Source organism: Mastigoproctus giganteus, chromosome 6 (genome assembly GCF_048544385.1).
Source record: "Mastigoproctus giganteus isolate SK-2022 chromosome 6, ASM4854438v1, whole genome shotgun sequence".
NCBI lineage: Eukaryota > Metazoa > Arthropoda > Arachnida > Uropygi > Thelyphonidae > Mastigoproctus > Mastigoproctus giganteus.
This window is the reverse complement of record NC_143580.1, coordinates 180,416,018-180,435,213: the sequence shown is the minus strand read 5'-3', so window position 1 is coordinate 180,435,213 and position 19,196 is coordinate 180,416,018. Positions and strand designations below refer to the sequence as shown.

The 19,196-nt window shown below is 34.3% G+C and overlaps 1 protein-coding gene across 3 annotated transcripts in view; it reads right to left on the bottom strand.

Annotated features, from left to right (window-relative positions):
- LOC150084784 (BTB/POZ domain-containing protein KCTD3) overlaps positions 1–19,196 on the bottom strand; it is a 234,236-nt gene that overhangs the window by 119,237 nt on the left and 95,803 nt on the right. For all 3 annotated transcript variants that reach the window (XR_016547075.1, XR_016547076.1, XM_090375543.1), the window contains exon 9: positions 5,190–5,383. Coding sequence is in view for 1 of the 3 variants with exons in the window: in XM_090375543.1 (XP_090231669.1) it covers positions 5,190–5,383 (194 nt within the window). In the remaining 2 variants the exon portion in view is untranslated. The remainder of the gene's footprint in view (positions 1–5,189; positions 5,384–19,196) is intronic.

The window sequence follows — 19,196 nt, the reverse complement described above, 5'->3', positions numbered from 1 at the left end:
CTTATGTCATTTTCCACATTTCTCACATTAATTCCACAATGTTCAAACATTTTTGATGGTATCTTTAAAAACTGCTTGCCATGCCTCTTTGATATATTCAACAAAATCACAAAGATTAATTTGCTTTATCGGTTGTTCTAAATTTTCCACAGAGTCCATTTTTGCCACCAATGTTGTCAAAATCTGTTTCCTATAATGTAGCTTAAATGTCTGAATGACACCGTAGTCCAAAGGTTGTAAGGCAGTTGAAGTATTAAGCAGTAAAAATGCCAACTGAACATTTGACAATATGACATTTTTTTGGATGGCATGGTGCATTATCTAAGAAAAGTAACACTTTCCTATTTCCCCTTTTCTTAATCTCATTAAAGTTTTCTAGCCGCTGAGTGAAAATTTTATTACTCAACCAATACCCATTCCTGCCATTGTATGCCACTCAATCCCAAGTTTGGATGTGTTTATTTTTTTGAAGCAGCGAGGCCTCAATGTATTGTTTATAATTAGTGGTCTTTCTTTCTCACCTAATGCATTTGTACACAACAAAATTGTGAATCTCTTTTGGTTTTTTAAAACCACGGAATTCAGACCCTTTTAAAACTAATGATTTTGTGGGCAAAGCGTGATAAAAAAAATGCTGTTTCATCTACATCAAAAATGTTGTTTAGTTCATAGATCTCAGTCAAATCTGTTAATCTTGAAATTCAATCCTCAATTGTGCCTGGATTATTTGATGCACTTTCACCACAAACAAATTTGAACACAATATTGTTTCAATTACAAAACTTCTCAAACCACCTATTATTTAGCTGTAAAATTATCAATGTTTAGTACTTGAGCAAAATTCTTTGCTTTCTCTTTTAATATATCTTGGGGGGGGGGCATAATTTCAAGTTACGGGAGGAGATGTTTAGACTGGATTGTAGGAAGATTCATTTTAGCCAGCAAGTTATAAATTACTGGAATAATTACACACATGGGTGGAGGCTCAGTTTTGGGAAAATTCAAAGGTCAGCTGGATAATTACCCTATGTGTTTCCCTACAGGAGGAGGGAAACACACAGGGTTGTCTATTTCCTTTTCTCTTATTAATTATTTATTTTTTTAAAATTTTCTTCTTATTATTATTTTATTATTTATTTATTTTTTTTTTTTGGCTGATGCAACATAAGCTTCCTTGCACCATGTGATCATTGCTAATATTGGTCCACTTATCGGCAGATTTCTTACACAAGCACTGTTGAACGATGAAAGAGTCAAATCACTGATCTCCTTGAAGGATTGATGAGAATCCCTCTGAAGTTTTCTGTTAACATTTTCAAATCATTTCTTCTTTTTTGTCTCATTTTTCTAAATGACATTTTTGAGTCTTTCAGCAGTGGTAATTTTCAGCCAGTCTTACCTGAGACATTCCTCCTTCAGCATCTTCTATTACTTTCATTTTTGTTTGTAACTCTAACATGTTCACTTTCTTGTTTGCTGACATCTTTGATGTTTGCTAACCAGTGATGTGCCAAAACTGACACAAGTGAGTCTGTGAAGTGCATGTGTAAATTGCAGACTCAAGGAAAGGAGTGGACACTATACATCCTGTTATACTAAAAAAAAAAAAAAAAAAACAAGCTGTCTGAGTCAATTAGTGCACTGAAAAATATCAATGAGATCACCATTACATTCTGGGCCAATTCTCTTGGGAAGCACAAATATCTCCCCAGTCCACAAATGCAGTGCTAAAGAGGTGATGGGCAACTACAGAACAGTGAGTTTACAACTGTGGTAAATTTAGAACAACTGATAAACAATTAAGATGACAGTCTGTCGTTTTAAGGATACAACATACAATTACTTTGAACAGCATGAATTTGTGAAGATGAAGACTTGCCTCAGCAAACTAGTTAATTACCATGGTTAAGTCATAAAATAGCTGGATGCAAGAAACAAACTTTGATTTAATGTATCTTGATTTCAGTAAAGCTTTTGATACACAATATTGTTTCAATTACAAAACTTTTCAACCCACCTATTATTAGCTGTAAAATTATCAACGTTTAGTACTTTAGCAAAATTCTTTGCTTTCTCTTTTAATATATCTAGGGGCCATAATTTCAAGTTATGGGAGGAGATGTTTAGACTGAATTGTAGGAAGTTTCACATGAAAGGATATTATATAAATTAGAGATAATTGGGGTTACTGGTAAGATCCTCTGTTGGATTAAGGGTGGGTTAAAGACAGAAGAGTCATAAATGGATACTCTTCAGGGCAACCCTTCAGAGATCAGTTCTGGAGTATCTTCCCTTTCTGATAAAATACCATAATGGTTGTCACAGTTTTCTGATGACTTAAAAGTAGAATGTGTGGTTAACAACAAGAACCAAGCCATGATTTTTCATAATTACTCAGATTGGTTGCAAATATGTTTGAAAAATGGTTACAAAAGTTTAATGCCTTTAAATATAATAAGGTTTTGTACACAGGAACAGAAATCCACAACTCCTAAGTTAAAAGGACTTAGAGGCTATGATATATCAGATATCAAATCAAAATTTGTACATGTTACCTGAGTTTGATTTTGTCTATGGACAGTCTTTCTGCTCTCAATGCAGACAGAGCAAAGAGCACTTAGCCTTCAGTAAAATACCAGTGCAATCCTAGATTACTGTGCAATCAGATGTGAAATTTACCATTCAGTGTAAATAAGCAAATAGAAAAGCACATGGTGCCCTCTATGAATTACAGGAATTTTGCAAGTGCAGAGAAGGATATCACTGTTCCTCTGTAACAGACAATGATGAGTTGCATTTGGAATATTGTATTCAGATCTGGTGACTACAGATGAGAAAGACAGCATCTACAAACGATTCAAAGAAAGGCAACTTGGTTGGTAAGGGAAACTAACAGATATCAACATGAAGAACAGCTTAGATGGATTGGACTGGAAAGCTTGGATATTAGAGAGCTTGGGAGGTGGGGAACATAAATGAGGTGTATAAGGATCTGAAACAGATTAATAAAATGAGGGAGAAATATTTTATTTAATTATTCCTATTAAGGAGACAACAATAAAGAGTGCATAATACGGGCATTTACACAGAAATAGAATTCTGAAGGATAAAAAACATGATTCTGTTCAGGAAAAACTAACCTGGTTAGCTATTTTGACACAGCTACAAGTTGGATGTAGGAAATAATTTTTATATTGTTCATTTGGATTTTAGCAAAGCATTTGACTCAGTCCCCCATGAGAGATGTCCTATCCAGGCCTCTGCAAAGCTGGTAATAGGCCCAGGCCAGATGGGAAATGTAGGCCCCATTTCAAACTGATTTATATATGAGCATATATAGATGTACATGTAGTGTACATGATGTACTTACAAGTAACAGAAAAGAATAAAAGAACTAGAACGATTTCTAAAAAAAGGTAATGACAAGCAATTTTATTCAAAATTGTATATAAGACAATAGAGTACAGTATGGTAATAAGAAGCAGTAAATACAATAGTACATTCATGTTTATTCTGTATTTGGAATTTCAGAATAGAAATGGTCATTACTTCTTCACATTCAGAAATGCATTCCGTGCTTTTCTTTGGGAAAGTTCATCCATTACACAAGAAAAATCAAGCAACTTTGCCTTGTCACTGTTGATGTTCAAAATTCTAATCCATTCAAACGTTTCTGCACCATTGTAGATCAAAAGTATGATTTAATTCGTTTTAAGACACTGAAGCCTTGAGAAAATTCAAAGGTCAGATGGATAGTTGCCTATGTGAGGAGGGAGACACAAAGATAGTTTATTTTCTTCTTTTTCAAATGTTTTCATTTTTTATTATTTTTTATTGTTTGCTTATTATTTTTTGGATGGTGCAGCAAAAGCCAGTGGTTTCCTGGTATGGCTAATTCTTAAAAAAAAAATTATCCCAAATCACCTGTCCATCCCCTCTAATAACTTTTTGGCTGATGCTACATACACATATACAGCATTAGCCAAAAAGAAAAAAATAAATAATAAATAATAATAATTTTTCTAATTCTTTCTTAAATTTAATTAAACTACTCACTTCCAGAGTACCAAATGGAAGTCAGTTCCAACAATCAACTACCTTCTAGATGAAAGCAAATTTCTGCAAATCTGTCCTGCAGCCATCTTTCTTCAGCTTAAATTTATTGCCCCTTACATGTGTTGTCTGAGAAAGAGTATGGATACCATAAACATTAAGATTATTCAATCCATTCAAAGCCTAAAATACATCGATCAGATCTCCTTGCAGAAAGCCTCCTCCAAAATATAAGGCTTCTAGACCTGTATGCAGACTCTACTCAAGATGTGGCCTAACCATTGCCTTGTACTAGAGTGATGGCTCAGTTTTTTTGGAGCAAAGTGATATTCATTGATTATCTTCAGAAGGGTAAATTCAGTACAGGTAAATATTATTTTTCATTGCCACCAAAAAGCCTGTGGCTTCCTAGTACTTATATCTAATGCTAATACTATTCTGATTAGTACGTTAATTTTTAGCAACAGGAAAGGTACAAATGATAGGTGAGACAAGAAACCAAGGGACACAAATTTAAAATCTCATGGAGTAATAGAAGGCTGAATCTCATTAAGTTTCCTTTTCAGCAGCATGCTGCAGATCAAAAAAATTAATTACCTGCCAGGATAATTTATTCTAGTGGAAAACTCACTGGGGAGGGTGACCTTCTTCCTGCAAGGCAATGCGTCAAATTAGAAAGCTCAGATAACCAAAGAGGGATAATTAATGAAGGAGTCAGTAACCTGAAGAGTAATATTTAGTAATAAACAGATTTCTAGCTGTTTACTGCACTGAAGATTCTATGTATGGGATCTAGAAAATATGAGAACACACCCGCACCTTAGAGATGACAATGTTAAATAAAAGTGGACCTATGCCTGGATTACTTTATTTTGTAGTAGGCCAGAAAAATGTAACATACCTTTCTTCGACTTTCATAATATCTTTAATGCCTTTCATCTGGGTATCTACCTAGGGTTACTATCAAGAACCTTAACACGAATATACTATTAGCAGATGATTTAGTAGCAACAAAATGATCTCACACACATGTGCACTGCAGTATTAATCAAAATATAATAGGATGAGGGTGGGAATATACCTATACATATTGTGTAAGCATGCCTACATGCACTAAAAAATTAGCACTTACTAACCAATATCACTTCGTACTCCTTCTTCTGTTATACCCCACAGTCTTATCTGAGAACCGTATGAAATTGCTAACATCTTTGTACTGTTTTCTGATTGATTTGTAATTACAACTTTAGCATTTAGTGCAATTCGTTCAACAACAGATTCAATATAGGGACTTGTAAATGCTAACTGCCATCCTGTACAATCTCTCAACCTTTAAAGAAAAATATACATACATTAAATACCATAAAATTAAATTAACATAAATGTAAATTGTATCTTTAAGGAGAGAAAAAAATTTCAATTGGTCCATAAAGTTCTGTGAAAGAATAAAAAAAAAAAAAAAAGAAAAAAAAAATTAATGTAATTATTGTAGTACTGTATATTACATGGGAGCTTTTACAATGAGACAAGACCCACATATTAGATATTAATATTACTCATACTTTTAGTGAGTTATACTTGAAACATAAAAGTCCTCTAGCAAGTAATCTAAATTAGTGAAACTTTTCAAACTACACTGTATGTTCATCAAGTGATGCAAAAATATTTCCTTGGCCCTTCACTGGCTTTAAGAAAGATACCACAGTGAATTCCAGAATATATAACCTAAAAAGTAGGTTTGGCAGGCAGAGGACCTGTACCTTACAAGTATAATTCAATAAAATTCTTTTTACACTTCCAATTTAAATTTGGAAGTGTAAAAAAATCAGATTTTGAATTTCTAAACAAAAGTAAATATCATAAAAGGTTTTATCATTATGATTTTTTTTAAAATCATCAAAGTATAATTAAAAGTGTGTTCAGAAAGCAATCATAAATAATTTTTATTATTAGATACAACCAGAGAGGAAGCATAACATAAACTACTTCTGAACGTTTTCTCAATGATGGTTCCAGTGTTAGTAATTATTTGAGTATTTGTGGTGAAAATGTTTTGCATACTGGAATTACATTCCAGTGTGAAAAACATTTTTACACTCCCAGACTTTCTGCACTACAATGTCACTAATTTTAGGAATGACTAAAAACCGCAGGAAGCAAAACTGAGAAAATTTAAGAGATGTGGCAACAGTTCAATATGAGTACCATCATCTCACTAATCTGGATATGGGAATGGGGAAGTGGCATTAAATTTCCTGGAATTGTGCAATAAAAAAGAACACGAAGTGAAGCAGTTCAAAACTAGTTTTATTTTTATTCAAAGTAATCACCACCTGACTGAATGCACTTATAACATCATTCTAAAAGTTTCTGAAAAGAGTGAGCAAAGGCACCCATAGATATGTTCAGTTTGGTGGTTGTTTTTCTTTATGTCCTCAACATCCTGAAATCTTTTACCTTTGAGGGCAGTTTTCACCTTGGGAAAGAGGAGGAAGTCCACTGGTGCTAGATAAGGTGGGGTGGTTGATCTGTACAATGCCGTGTTTCATCAGAAATGCAATCACAAGTGTGGAATGGGTGGGGACATTGTCATGCAAAAAGAACCAGCTGCCTTACTCTTGAAATTGCAGTCTCATCCAGGAAATTAGTTCAATAGTCTTTGAAGAACCTGTATGTAGAATGCAGCACTGACTCTCTCCCCTTTGGGTACAAGTTCCTTATGAATCATGCCGTTTGTTGAAAAACATGATCAGCATGGTCTTGATCCTGGGCTTCTGTAAATGAAACTTTCTGTGCCTTGGTGATGATTTTGAAGTCCACTGCATGCTCTGACACTTTGTCTCTCAGTGGTACCGAAACACCCAACACTCATCTCCAGTGCCAATACAGTAAAGGAAATTAGGATTGTTTCGATAAGTCTGGACGAAGTCTTCACAAGCAATGAAGAGTGACATAATGATGATGATGACACTCTTCATTGCTTGTGCATACATTCAAAATACCGATTAAGCCAACCAAGCTGTAGCTTATATGTGGTTTATGATTCATCTCAATTCTAACTTTAGCTGTGTTTAAAACATTTTAACAATTAAAAGCAATTTCAAAATTTTAACACAACTCAATTTTCGCTCATGCCACTTGGTCCTAGTCATGAGGAATTAGACTTTGGACAATCACAGCACATCCCACCCATCCCAATGGACTAGGTTTCCATCACTGGGAAGCGGGCTCTACTATCTAACTTCAACTGTGCTCTCCTTTTAAATACAGAAACGATAAAATTGTTAAAGGAAGTAAATTGGTACCTTTCTACGAACATGCTCCAGAGGAACTGTTGCTCCAATCCTTCTAAAGACAATTCTAGTTGATTTCTAATGTCAACGTAGTTGTTACACTGAAACTATGATGGAAAAGCCTCTTTGCCAACCCATGGCCTATTATTAGAATGGCTGCATTTACCCCAAACTGCTGTCATGACAATGCCCCCGTCAAGATGTCTACTCGGGGTAAGAACATTTACATCACTCGACCCTTTTCCAAAATCTCCCATCTTCTTTGCCAGACCTGTACCAAAATTGTTAAAGTAAATTGTTAAAGGAGCAGCAGTGTACGTAGCATACGCTTCTTGATTAGACCGGGGTTTGAGCCCGTCACCACCAAATACGGTGGATGCGGAAAGGTCACGGAATGACCACTGCATATCCTGGAGCAATATGGCCTTGGTTGCTAATGCTCCTAAAAACCAAATAACAAACAAACATTCCTGATGCACTCACTAGTGGAGCCCTATTCATACTTCAGCAACATTTGCACTGTCTTGGTCTCTGAAATTTGTAATCTATGTACTTCAGCCCATTCCAACAAATCTCCTAGTACCTGTGCAGCACGGTCTTCAATCTGTGATCGTGCATTGCCATAAACCAATATTAGCATGGCATCAACATATGCTATCATATCAGCTCCAACATAATTTTGTTTCAAAAACTCATCTAGCATCATGCACCAAGCATGAGGACCGATCACAGATCCCTGAGAACAACCTCTAACTACATTTCTCACAATTTCTGTATACGCTGTTCTAACAATAACTTTCCTCTTACAAAAATACTGCTTAAATACAGAAAACATTATTTGAGCATTCAGTAACCCTTATTCTGGATAGGATCCCCTCCCACCATAGTCTGTCGAATGCACCATGAAAGTCAATGAATATATCTAGAACATACTGGCCCTCATACTCTTGCATATACTTAATCATCTGGTAAATGACATCCTCTGTGGATTTTCCCTTCTTATAACCAAACTGGTTATCTGAGGACATATGTTTCTCTATATACATAATCACTACTCTGGTAATGCATAACAGTTCATATGTCTTCGCCATTACTGACACTAAAGCAATTGGACAGTATGCTCCAGGTTCACTCGGGTTCAGGACTTTTGATAATCAATCTCAATAGTTCTGTTCTCCAAACCTGGGGAAAGGAACCTTGTTCCAGACACTTATTATACATTTGTATTAGGATATCAGATCTCAACTGAAAAGCCCTCTTCATTACCTTAACCTCTATTAAGTCAAGGCCTGGTGATTGGTTGTCCATTGCCTGTGCAATCGCCTCTGAGATCTCATTATACAAGAATGGTTTTCTTCATGCTGGGACTGATATGAGGCATTACCTCTGACAATGCTTTGCTGCACTTCACTATATTCACTCATTTCAGAATCTGGAAACAGTTCACTCAGGACCACATCTGTAGTTCGTGCCAGTTTAATGTTTGAATATTTCTGTTACTCACAGTATAAGAAACTTCATTAAAACTAAATTTATCAGGCACTAACTTAAAAATAGAATCCCACAGGTATCTCAATCCTTTTTCTTTAACATACTGCATCTATGAGGCTTCCTTTGCCACACAAATGGCCCTAACATACTCTTTGGGCAATCTCCTATACTCTAAACTATATACATCTCTCATTATTACATCACTGACATAACAATAAAACTGAAACTTCTTCCTTCGCATACTACCCCTAGAGGCAGTGTACAAAATACTTTGCAATTTTTCTACATGTTGATCATCACTCAAAGTACACCAGTTCACATTATCAACCTGGGCACAAAAGGTCAAGTCGAATCTATCCCAGTTTGCAGTCTGTACTGCAAATCGCTCCAACTCCTTATCCCCTTGAGTAATCGCATTGTGATCACTAGTTGAGAAATCCTCAACCACCTTCCGGTTTTTATCCTGCTATGAATTTCAACTGTGCACATTGTAAAGTCAATAAAAGACTTGAGCATGGAATTTGAATTTGAATCAAGAGCTATAATAATATTATTAGGCAACAATAATTGACAAATCTTTCCAACTGATTCACATATGGCTCGATTTCCTCTGAGGGCAGAAAATACGTCGAGATAAAGTACACTTTCCCATAGCTACCTATTATTTCACAACATACTGTATTCTCATTTGATAAATGAGTCAGCTTGGTAATCACCAAACTTATATATATATTTCTTATCAGCAGAGCCGTGCCGAGCCATTTTAGTATCTGAGGCAAGAATGAAAACTTGCACCCTACTCTTAATGATGGCAATTATTTAATCTTTCTTTTGATACCCCTTTAAGCTTTTCACCTGAGGCAAGAGCCTCATTCACCTCACCCTCGGCACAGCTCTGCTTATCAGTATGACTGCTCTTGGATGTTTTCCATCAGAGACACTCCGATAAGTTCTGGGATATCCTCTTATACTACCTGCTACCTGATAAGGTTCCTGAACAAAAGCTAAATCAATATCTCTTTGCTCGATTTCATATGCCACTTGCAAAGCTACACCTTTCACTCTCTGTGCATTTATTTGGACAATGGACAATTTTTCAGCAATAATTAATCTTTTGTTTATATAACTCTAGTGCGCACATATTCTTGACTTCTATCCACCGCAGCATGGTTCATTGACCTATTCCTTAACTTACAATTATTGCAAGTCAGATTTTCATTTTTATATGCACAGTCTTTGTAGGAGTGCCCAATCTTGGCACAGTGTCCACATACAACTTCTCTCTGAAAATGCTTTGATATGTGCTCATAATTTAAGCATTTATAGAATTGCGTTACCGAGTAGATTTCTTGAAACTTATAGGCCATCCAAAAAGCGTAAAGTCTCTCCTTTTTTTTATTACATCCCATACTTTCGACTTAACCTCCAGCACCCAGTTCATTGCATCACTATTTTTAGATCTATTTATTGATACTACCTCAATATTCTCATTAAAAACACTTTTTTGGATACTTCATACTCTCTCAGTTTTTCACCCATAGTTGATCCAAGAATTCTTCCTTCTGCATACTCTTTTCAATGTCATAGATCACAATTCTGGGATAAATTGTTCTTGGCACACTAAACTTTAGTCCAACCTGTTGAATACATGAACAACCTCTAATCTTGTTAATGTCATCATCCCCCTCTGCCTCCACCAGGACACTGCAATCCCTGATAGTCCTAATATTCTTCACTCTCACTTCCTTTAACAATGGTCTTACTTCTTTTAAGACTTCTCTTTTTACCGCTTCACCAGTTTTAAACTTTTCACTGGCAGCTTTGATAAGGACAATCTTTGGATCCTTCTTCACTTCCTTAGGTTTCTCTTGCACTACACTACTACATGCAACTACATCTAGAGATTTTTCTTCCAACCTTTGTTTTAATAACAGATTTTCCATACACATCCTTAGTTTCTAACACATCCCACAAATCCAGGATTGTCTGCATCACAACAGCTGGAATCTTGCTGTGTATATCAAATAAATATGCCTTCAGCCTACTTCTAATTTTCTTTATATGTTCAAATTCTTGGTACTTTGATCTTTCTTTACTATGGTCAGTCCTTTTAATTGCTCCTTCTGAACTCTTGCTGCCAGATTGATCCTTCTTGGGACTATTACTAGTTCTTCACTTTTGTTTCTTAGATTTAGAGGTTTGCGAGCCCTCAGGCAGGCCAGAGAGAGAGATGATGACCCAAGACCTTGAGGCAGAGTTCTCTGCAAAGTTCTTCCAGAAAACACCTCAATTTCCATTAAGTCATGTACCTCTGATAGAATCTTCTGTTAATGTCCTCTGGCTCGTCAGTGTTATCTGAGGTTGCTTCATGTAACTCCTTTTCACTTATAGTTTCTTCAGGTTTTGTACTCACTGAACCTGCCATCTTTACATACAATATAAGTATAAATAAAACAATAAATACTTTATACAACTAAAAGCTGTATCCCAATGCAATGGGGAAACAGCTAACTATTTACAAAATTTACAATACAAACATAAAGGATCGAGAACCCTGCACAGCTTACTTTGAATAGGCACTAAAATGTTTCAAAAATCTATCCAAAACCACTAATTCCCCCACCCAAGTTTAATGGATGAGAGTCCCAGGAGCTAAAAACTCGAGAACACGGTAATAGGTAAATGAATCCGATTCTCTGCTCCCACTACTTCTCAGTACCTGCTTAGCTAGTCAGGTGTTTCACCCCTGACTGCCCGCCCCAGAATACGAGGAAGTAGGGCAGCTAACCGGTTCAGCTGATTGGTGCAAACTCGTGCAACAAAATTAGTAAGTGAAACAGAAATGTGAACAATCAACAATATCACAAATCAAATATTTGTCAATTCACTCATCAAAGATCAGCAGTGCTCCACATTAGCCCCGGGGCTGTGCAGCACAAATTTTGTACGGGCCTTCCTTTTCCCTGAATCTCGATGCAGAATTTGATGAATCATCGCCTTATTCATATCCAACAATCAGCCATTATTCTGGAGTCAAACAATGATCTCTTGCCACATTTCCCAAACTTTTGCAACTTTATCCTCATTTTGAGAGGTCGATGGACCTGTACTTCTTCTCTGTCTTTGAACTGCTTATACTAATCAAACACAATGGTACAAATTTCATCACCATAAATAACATTTAACATTTCATATGTTTCTCTTACAGATTTTCCCAGTTTAAAACAAAATTTAATATTTGTTCATTGCTCCATTGCAAAACCATGACATGGACCTTACATTAACGTTACTTGAAACTTGTCAATCTACTAGACAATCTCTGTTGGAGGAAGTTTGAAACTACAACACACAACTATTTATTTTCGCACTCATCGAACATTGCAACAAACCAGTCTGGGAACTTTATTGGCACACCTCATATGACCTCCAGAATAAACTATTCTTTAGATGTTCTGTCTCAGCGACTTGGAGATATTCTTATACAATTCTTTCATTACTGTTTCCTTTTATTGCAACTTCTATCTTCACAGGATATATGATGATGACTCCCAATAAGTTACAAAACATTATGAACTCCTTATCCCCCAATGAATGAACAAAATCTTTTATTGGAGGGAAATTTGTAAATTTGCACTATTTTGATTTTCGACTCAGAAAACCAGAAATCAAAATGCTCTATAATTACCTCAACTTCTTGATGAAAACAAACAAAATGATTCTGGTCAGACTTGTAGAGTTCATTATTCATTATTCAGTTCCTTTACTGCTGTAGACTATTGGTTACTTGAAATTAATTATCCAAATTAAATAAATTCAGAAAAAAAGTTGAAGGTTTAAGGAAAGAAATTTTTGACAATTTCAGCAATTTTGGACTGATTACAACTTTGTACTGCACTTCTGTACTGTTTTTATTCAATTTATGGGAATCACACAATATGAAATCACAGGAATCCAACCTTTATATATCAAAGGTACTTCAATAAATTGAATAACTGTATTGAATAACACTGTACACATTTGGGTCTGTTTGTTCCTTCACGTTAAATTTTTTTTTTTTTAAATTCAAACTGGTTCTTTGTGTTAGTCCTTCCAAACACAAAAGAATGGCTCTTTCACTAAGAGTGAAAGTTGAAATTGTGAAAAAAATCACAAAAATCAATCTAGAAAGAGAAAATTAAAAACTATGGTATGAGGATTTCAATGGTAATAGACATGAAAAAAGCAGTGACTCATTTTTAATTCTATTTCTGTTCTGGTGGAAAAGGATGGAAGTTTAATGTGAAACACAACAAAAAAAGGATAAAAGTAAAAAATCAGACAATACTGTTTGTGTGTTTTATGCAAAGGCACACATTTTTTAACCTAGATTTTTTTTTATTTCTAAAAATTCTGGATGATTTTTAACAAAAAGACTATCTATAATTTAAAACCTATGGATAGCTAAAAGACCAAATTATGGAGTGGTACACAAATATAGAAATTCAGGGAGAAATCCCCTCAGCTGATATGTAAAAAACCCAGGTATATTAATTCTCAAATGAAAAGATGATTTCTTCTATAATATAGATAAAATTAGCCATAACTGGAAAACACTCCTATACAAACTGTTAGCATCATGGGGGCAGAGAGTGGGGGAGAATTTTCATCTGTGTCAATGCCAATAGAAACAATAGGCAATTTACACCTAATTAAAAAATCAATAAATTACAGGCATTCAACAATGAAAAACCTATACTGGCCAAAAGCTAGTACTTGACTGTTTCTTGAATAATACAACAACACCTTAAATTAAATAAAAAGAGTTCACTAAAGTTTAATTTTCTGATAATGTACCATCTTCCCATGTTCAATCTGCAAAAAAAAACTACCAAATATCTGTATTTGTAAAAGATATCATTTACAAATGATATCTGTAATGCCAGTGGTTCAGGCTGTGACTGAAATCCTTAAATATCTGTATGAATAATTTTACTAACTATAACTCCATGGAAACAATATAAAACATAGTATAATAAAATGATATAAATAAAATGCTATAGTATTCAACCACAAAGTGGCCTCCTTTAATAGCAATCTGCAAACAAATAAAGCCCAATACCCAACTTAATGGGGCTGCCTTGATATTTTGGTAGCTGAACGTTACAGCATTTTATATCAACACATTATGTTACATTATATTTTATATTGCTTCAGTGCAGTAATGGTTGGTGTCATATTATTTCACTTTATATTAGTTGTGTTGCAGCAGTTTATCACTGATTTATCATCAGCAGTTTAACCAGAGTATTCAAGGTATGAGTTTATACAGTCAATATAGTTTTGTTAGATTTTTTTTGGATATTAGAATAATGAAGAAAGCATTATATGGTAACTGATTCTCAAAATTCTCATTCCACTCACCTGGAGAAAAAGAATAAAATTTTTAATAAAATATTTGAGGATGAGGCCTATTCAAATGAGGAAGGAGAAATTGTCAGTGATAAACAAAGCAATGAAAGAAATCCTTGGATATTCGAGTGTGACTAAAAAGATGTTCACGGAAATCATACAAGAGGAGGAGGAAAACTTCAAGAATAAAATATGGAAGGAATCAATGATAAAATTCATGAAGGGTCACCACATTAAAGACTTTAAATTGTTTTGACACTCCACTGCAATGACAAATAAAATAAATTTTTGTTTATGCTCTGGATGAGTGAGGTTAAAAAGAAGAGTTTGTAACTTCATGTGCAAACTGTTTTATTGCAATCATTTTACCAACGCAACAGTTAACAATGGGCCATGCATTTTTCAGGAGAGTGTACACCTCAATTTTGCAATGTGTGCAACCTCATTTGATTGTGTATGTTACCAGGACCACAACGAGCCCTAAAGTGGTGGGGGAGGGGCAAGGAGAGGCTTGGTTCAATGGCTTTGTTTAAAACGATTGGATGATTTAGCTGCAAAGAAAAAAAGAGAAATCTTTCAATTCTTGTCTTAGAAATACATTTGCTTTACTGTCTTATAGTTTGTTCAGTCGGGGCCAAGCTTTTGTGAACATACATGTGATGCTACTTTTTAAGACTGTGCATATTTAGTCCCACCTGTGTTACTTTTTAAAAAAAATGCCCAGCATATTAATTAAGTTTCAAAGTACAGGTAGGATTATCATGAAAGGACTATTTTATAACAATAACTTTATTAAGGTATACACAGATCATAAAACTAAGTTCAAAATAATTTGTAGAAAAACTTTGTAAGTTTTTTTTACATAATAGAAACCTTCAGTGACAACAGGTTCTCTATTGAATTCAATAACGTGATGCAAACGTTTACCCTAATCAAACTGAGTGCAATAATATTTTGTGTAGTGGGTACAGTAAGAGGTCACTTACCCAAAATGTTTATTATCCAAACCAAATAAGAAAAATTATTTCTACTTATCCATAGAAATCATTCATGTCAGCCAACCACTATACAAGTCAATGATCAAAATTTAAAACAATCTATAGATTTCTCACTGCATATAACACTAGAAATAACTAAATTATAAACTAACATTGTTAACGAAAAATAAATCCATTTCTTTTAACAACTGGTGTATTTATTTATTGTCTTGGCCAATGATTAACACTTTTCTCTCATTAGAAATTATTTTACAGAAATTCAAAATTTGTGGCAGAATTTTGAAAGAAAAATTCTGAGAATTAGTTTTAAAAAATTATATTTGAAAACTGGACATATTTTTAGATTTGGTTTTTAGATCATAACAAATACAAACACCTTTATGTATATATATATATATATATAAAGGGATTCATATTCCTTCTTTTATAAGCATTTTAGAAGGAATAATGATTGACAGTATCAATTCTCATTCCTTACTGTTAATATCCACTTCACATAAACTGCACATGATATTAACTCTCAAGATTAAATTTTAGCCAGGTTGCTTTAATAAATTTTCTAATAACAATATCAATCCAAGCCCAAGATATATGTTGCAATTTAGTTTGAAATTAATAAGGAATGCAATTTTATGTGATTTTTTTTTTTTTTTTTTTTTTGTTTCAGAGAACATAAACAAAAAAATGGTCTTCTTACCTCACCCATCTTGAAAGTAGTATCAAGATGCATGAAATGATAAAATAATTAAAATAATTAATTAATGACTGCAAAATTTTATCATGAAATTTTCAAATAAAATGAAACTAGCATAATTATTTACCTCATTGAATAGGACACAGTATTTTTGTATTGGCCAATAACTAGCTGTATTTAGAAATTAGCTAAATAATAAGTTAGAAGCTATTTTATAGAAATTCAAAATTTGTTGGGGAACAGAAATTTTGAAAGCATAAGATGATCACTAAGACTGAAGAATTTAGTTTTAAAAAAATATTAAAACTGTTAATATAATGAAAAAAAAAATGTTTATTTGTAAATTTAAAATAGATAAAAACTTTCATAAATCTTTCTTTTTTTTTTTATCTCAAATTCTTGTCAGACCTGGTCATCTTATTTTACAAAGTAGCTGCAGAAACAGTTACCAACATATGGTTATGACTTTGAAATGCCACCCGGAAATAATTTATATATGCACTGGTGTTCAAAGAAAGTGCATCACCTAGGAATTTCACATTTCTAATCCTTTTTCACGACGGGTTGTTACACTAATGAGTAGCATCACGAATAGAAATATAAACAAGATATTTATTAATAGTTAAGGCAAAGCTAAGTAATATTTGACAGGTGCTCTCAAAATATTCCAAAATGAGCATTTGCAACCTTTATACAAAAGTTTTGGTAAACACGACAATTATGGTTAAAATGTTATTAGAAGCCCTCAAATTGCTTCAGTTTATCATTTTAAATGGAAAACAAAATGAAAAGTTCACCATGTGCAAACTAATATTTAGTTGAACTGCCTCTGGCCCTGATGACAGCAGCACACCGTCGAGGCATTGAGATCAATTTCTGAAGATAATCAACTGATAGTTCGTGGTTCGAAATACGAATTATGGCTTCCTGAAGTTCATGAAGGGTCTTTGGTTTCTTTCTGACAAATGCAGATTCCATACAATGCCAACAGTTCTCTAGGGTATTCAGGTCTGGGCTGTTTCCTGCCCAGCTAAGAGTTGTAATGGACCGTTCTTCCAACCATTTTTTTCATCTGTAACAAATGTAAACAACATTACTGTTGAGCCTCTAATGCAGAAATGAAGCTAAAGTAACTACAGAAGTGCTTACTTACACTTTTTGCCCGATGACAAGGAGCAGAGTCATCCTGAAAGATGCAGTTACCTGGCAGGTTGAAATGGCCTCTAATGATTGGCAGCAATTTGCCTTCTAATATAGCCAGATATCCATTAGCATTTACGGAACCTTTTATAAACTGCAGGTGACCTACTCTGTGATACGAAATGCACCCCGATATCATTTGGCTGGTAGGGAATTTCACTGTAGACACCATACAGTCTGGATGGTATTCTTTACCATGTCAATGGAAAATTGTTTGTCTTCCATCCGAGCCATGCTGGTTGAATTTCTTCTCATCAGAGAAAATAACTGACTTCCACTGCTCGGGGAGCCATTTGACATGCCCCTTACACCAAATAAATTGGGCCTTTTTCATTTTTTGTGTGAGGAGGGGCTTCTTCTTAGGACAACGGGCTACAAGTCCATTTTTGAAGAGGTGTCTTCTGACTGTTACTGCACTTGCTACCACCTCTGTATGTTCTTTCAATTCTCTTTTCAGCTCAGACGCAGAAGCTTTACGGTTTTTAAGGTATAAGTGCTTCAAAACACAGTCCTGTTTTGGTGTAGAGACTCATTTGCATCCGGTTCTTTTTTTCCTATCAGAAGAACCAGTATTCTTGAGTTTGGAAAGAAATCTACTCACTGTTGACTGATTACAAGACACTCTATAAGCAATATGACGGGAAGAATATCCTTCCACACGTAAAGCAGCAATAGCAATCTTTCTTTGTGGCATCAACTGCACGTAACTGCCATTCTGACACAAGCAAGGAATGACTGCAACTCTTGCCGAGCGTGCTTATATAGCTGAAAGTAACAGCTGATGCAATATTACGTCATCACCTATGCACATCAATCTTATCTGTAAGAAATACTGCCATATACTTACATTATTTGGACGACAAATACAATTTTAAGGGTTGATGCATTCTTTGAACACCAGTGTATATATATTTTTTTTATTTGAGGGGATTTATTTTTAAAAAAATACTGTGACATTATTTTTTAAATGATGCATAATTATACTGCTATAAATAAAATTAATATAATGCATAAACAAGTTTAGCTAAAGATTAAACTATTCAAATATAATTCCTTTTTTTTTTTAATTTTTCAAATTTTATTTATTGAATGATTTAAATAGTGAATTATTTATTTAGAATGTCACATACAAGGGTGATGGACTGGCTAAATGCTTATCTGTTATTATTTACATACAAGGATTAATACAAAATAATGCCTCCTATTCTTTCTCAAAAAATATAATTTCAAATACACTAATTTTTACAGGAAGATGAATGCTTACATGAGGAAGAAGAGGCTATTTCAACTGTAATACACAATACACTTTAACCAAAATTCAACTAGGAGTGTACTATACTAGGGTTTCAAGAAAATCAAAACATTTTTTCAAATGAACTATTGTCATAACCCATCAGTGAGTTACAATTATTCTATAATCAAGGAAGTAAACGTCACCCCAAATAACGGCACATTGAGATCGGATGTATACAAATAACACGTCTTGCAGTGCCAGAAAAAGAAAACGGTATTAGGATTACCGTATTTGTTTACATTTGCCATTTTCAAAGTGAATTCTGTATTGATATCATGGATTATACTGCTGTTTTACATTTATTTTAAATTAAAAACCCCTCACATGGCTCCTAAAGTTAATAAATCTCATACAGAGAAGAAAAGAAGAACAACATTAAAGCTTAGTGACAAACTTGATATAATCCAAACTATTATATTAGGGTCACCCAGAATGTTATTCATATATCCATATCTATTGTGTCTGTAAATCGAGTGTTCTCTGCTCGATTTGCCTGTTTTGCTGGATGAAAAACCCTACTTTCTGGGTGGAGAAATCTTGTTATCTATGTCTGAGACCCACTAACTCAGCATTGGAGTGAAAAAAGCCTATAAAAGTTCCTCGCATCACTGATGGGATTCAAACCCAGGCCTTTTCCAACTGGACGGTAACAATACCACTGTGCTACCCACACAGACTAAACTTGATATTATAAAGAAAACAGAACGGGGTGTAAGCAGACATGTACTAATGGCAGAATGTAACATTGGATCATCAACATATTTTTGTATTTGTATGTGCAATTA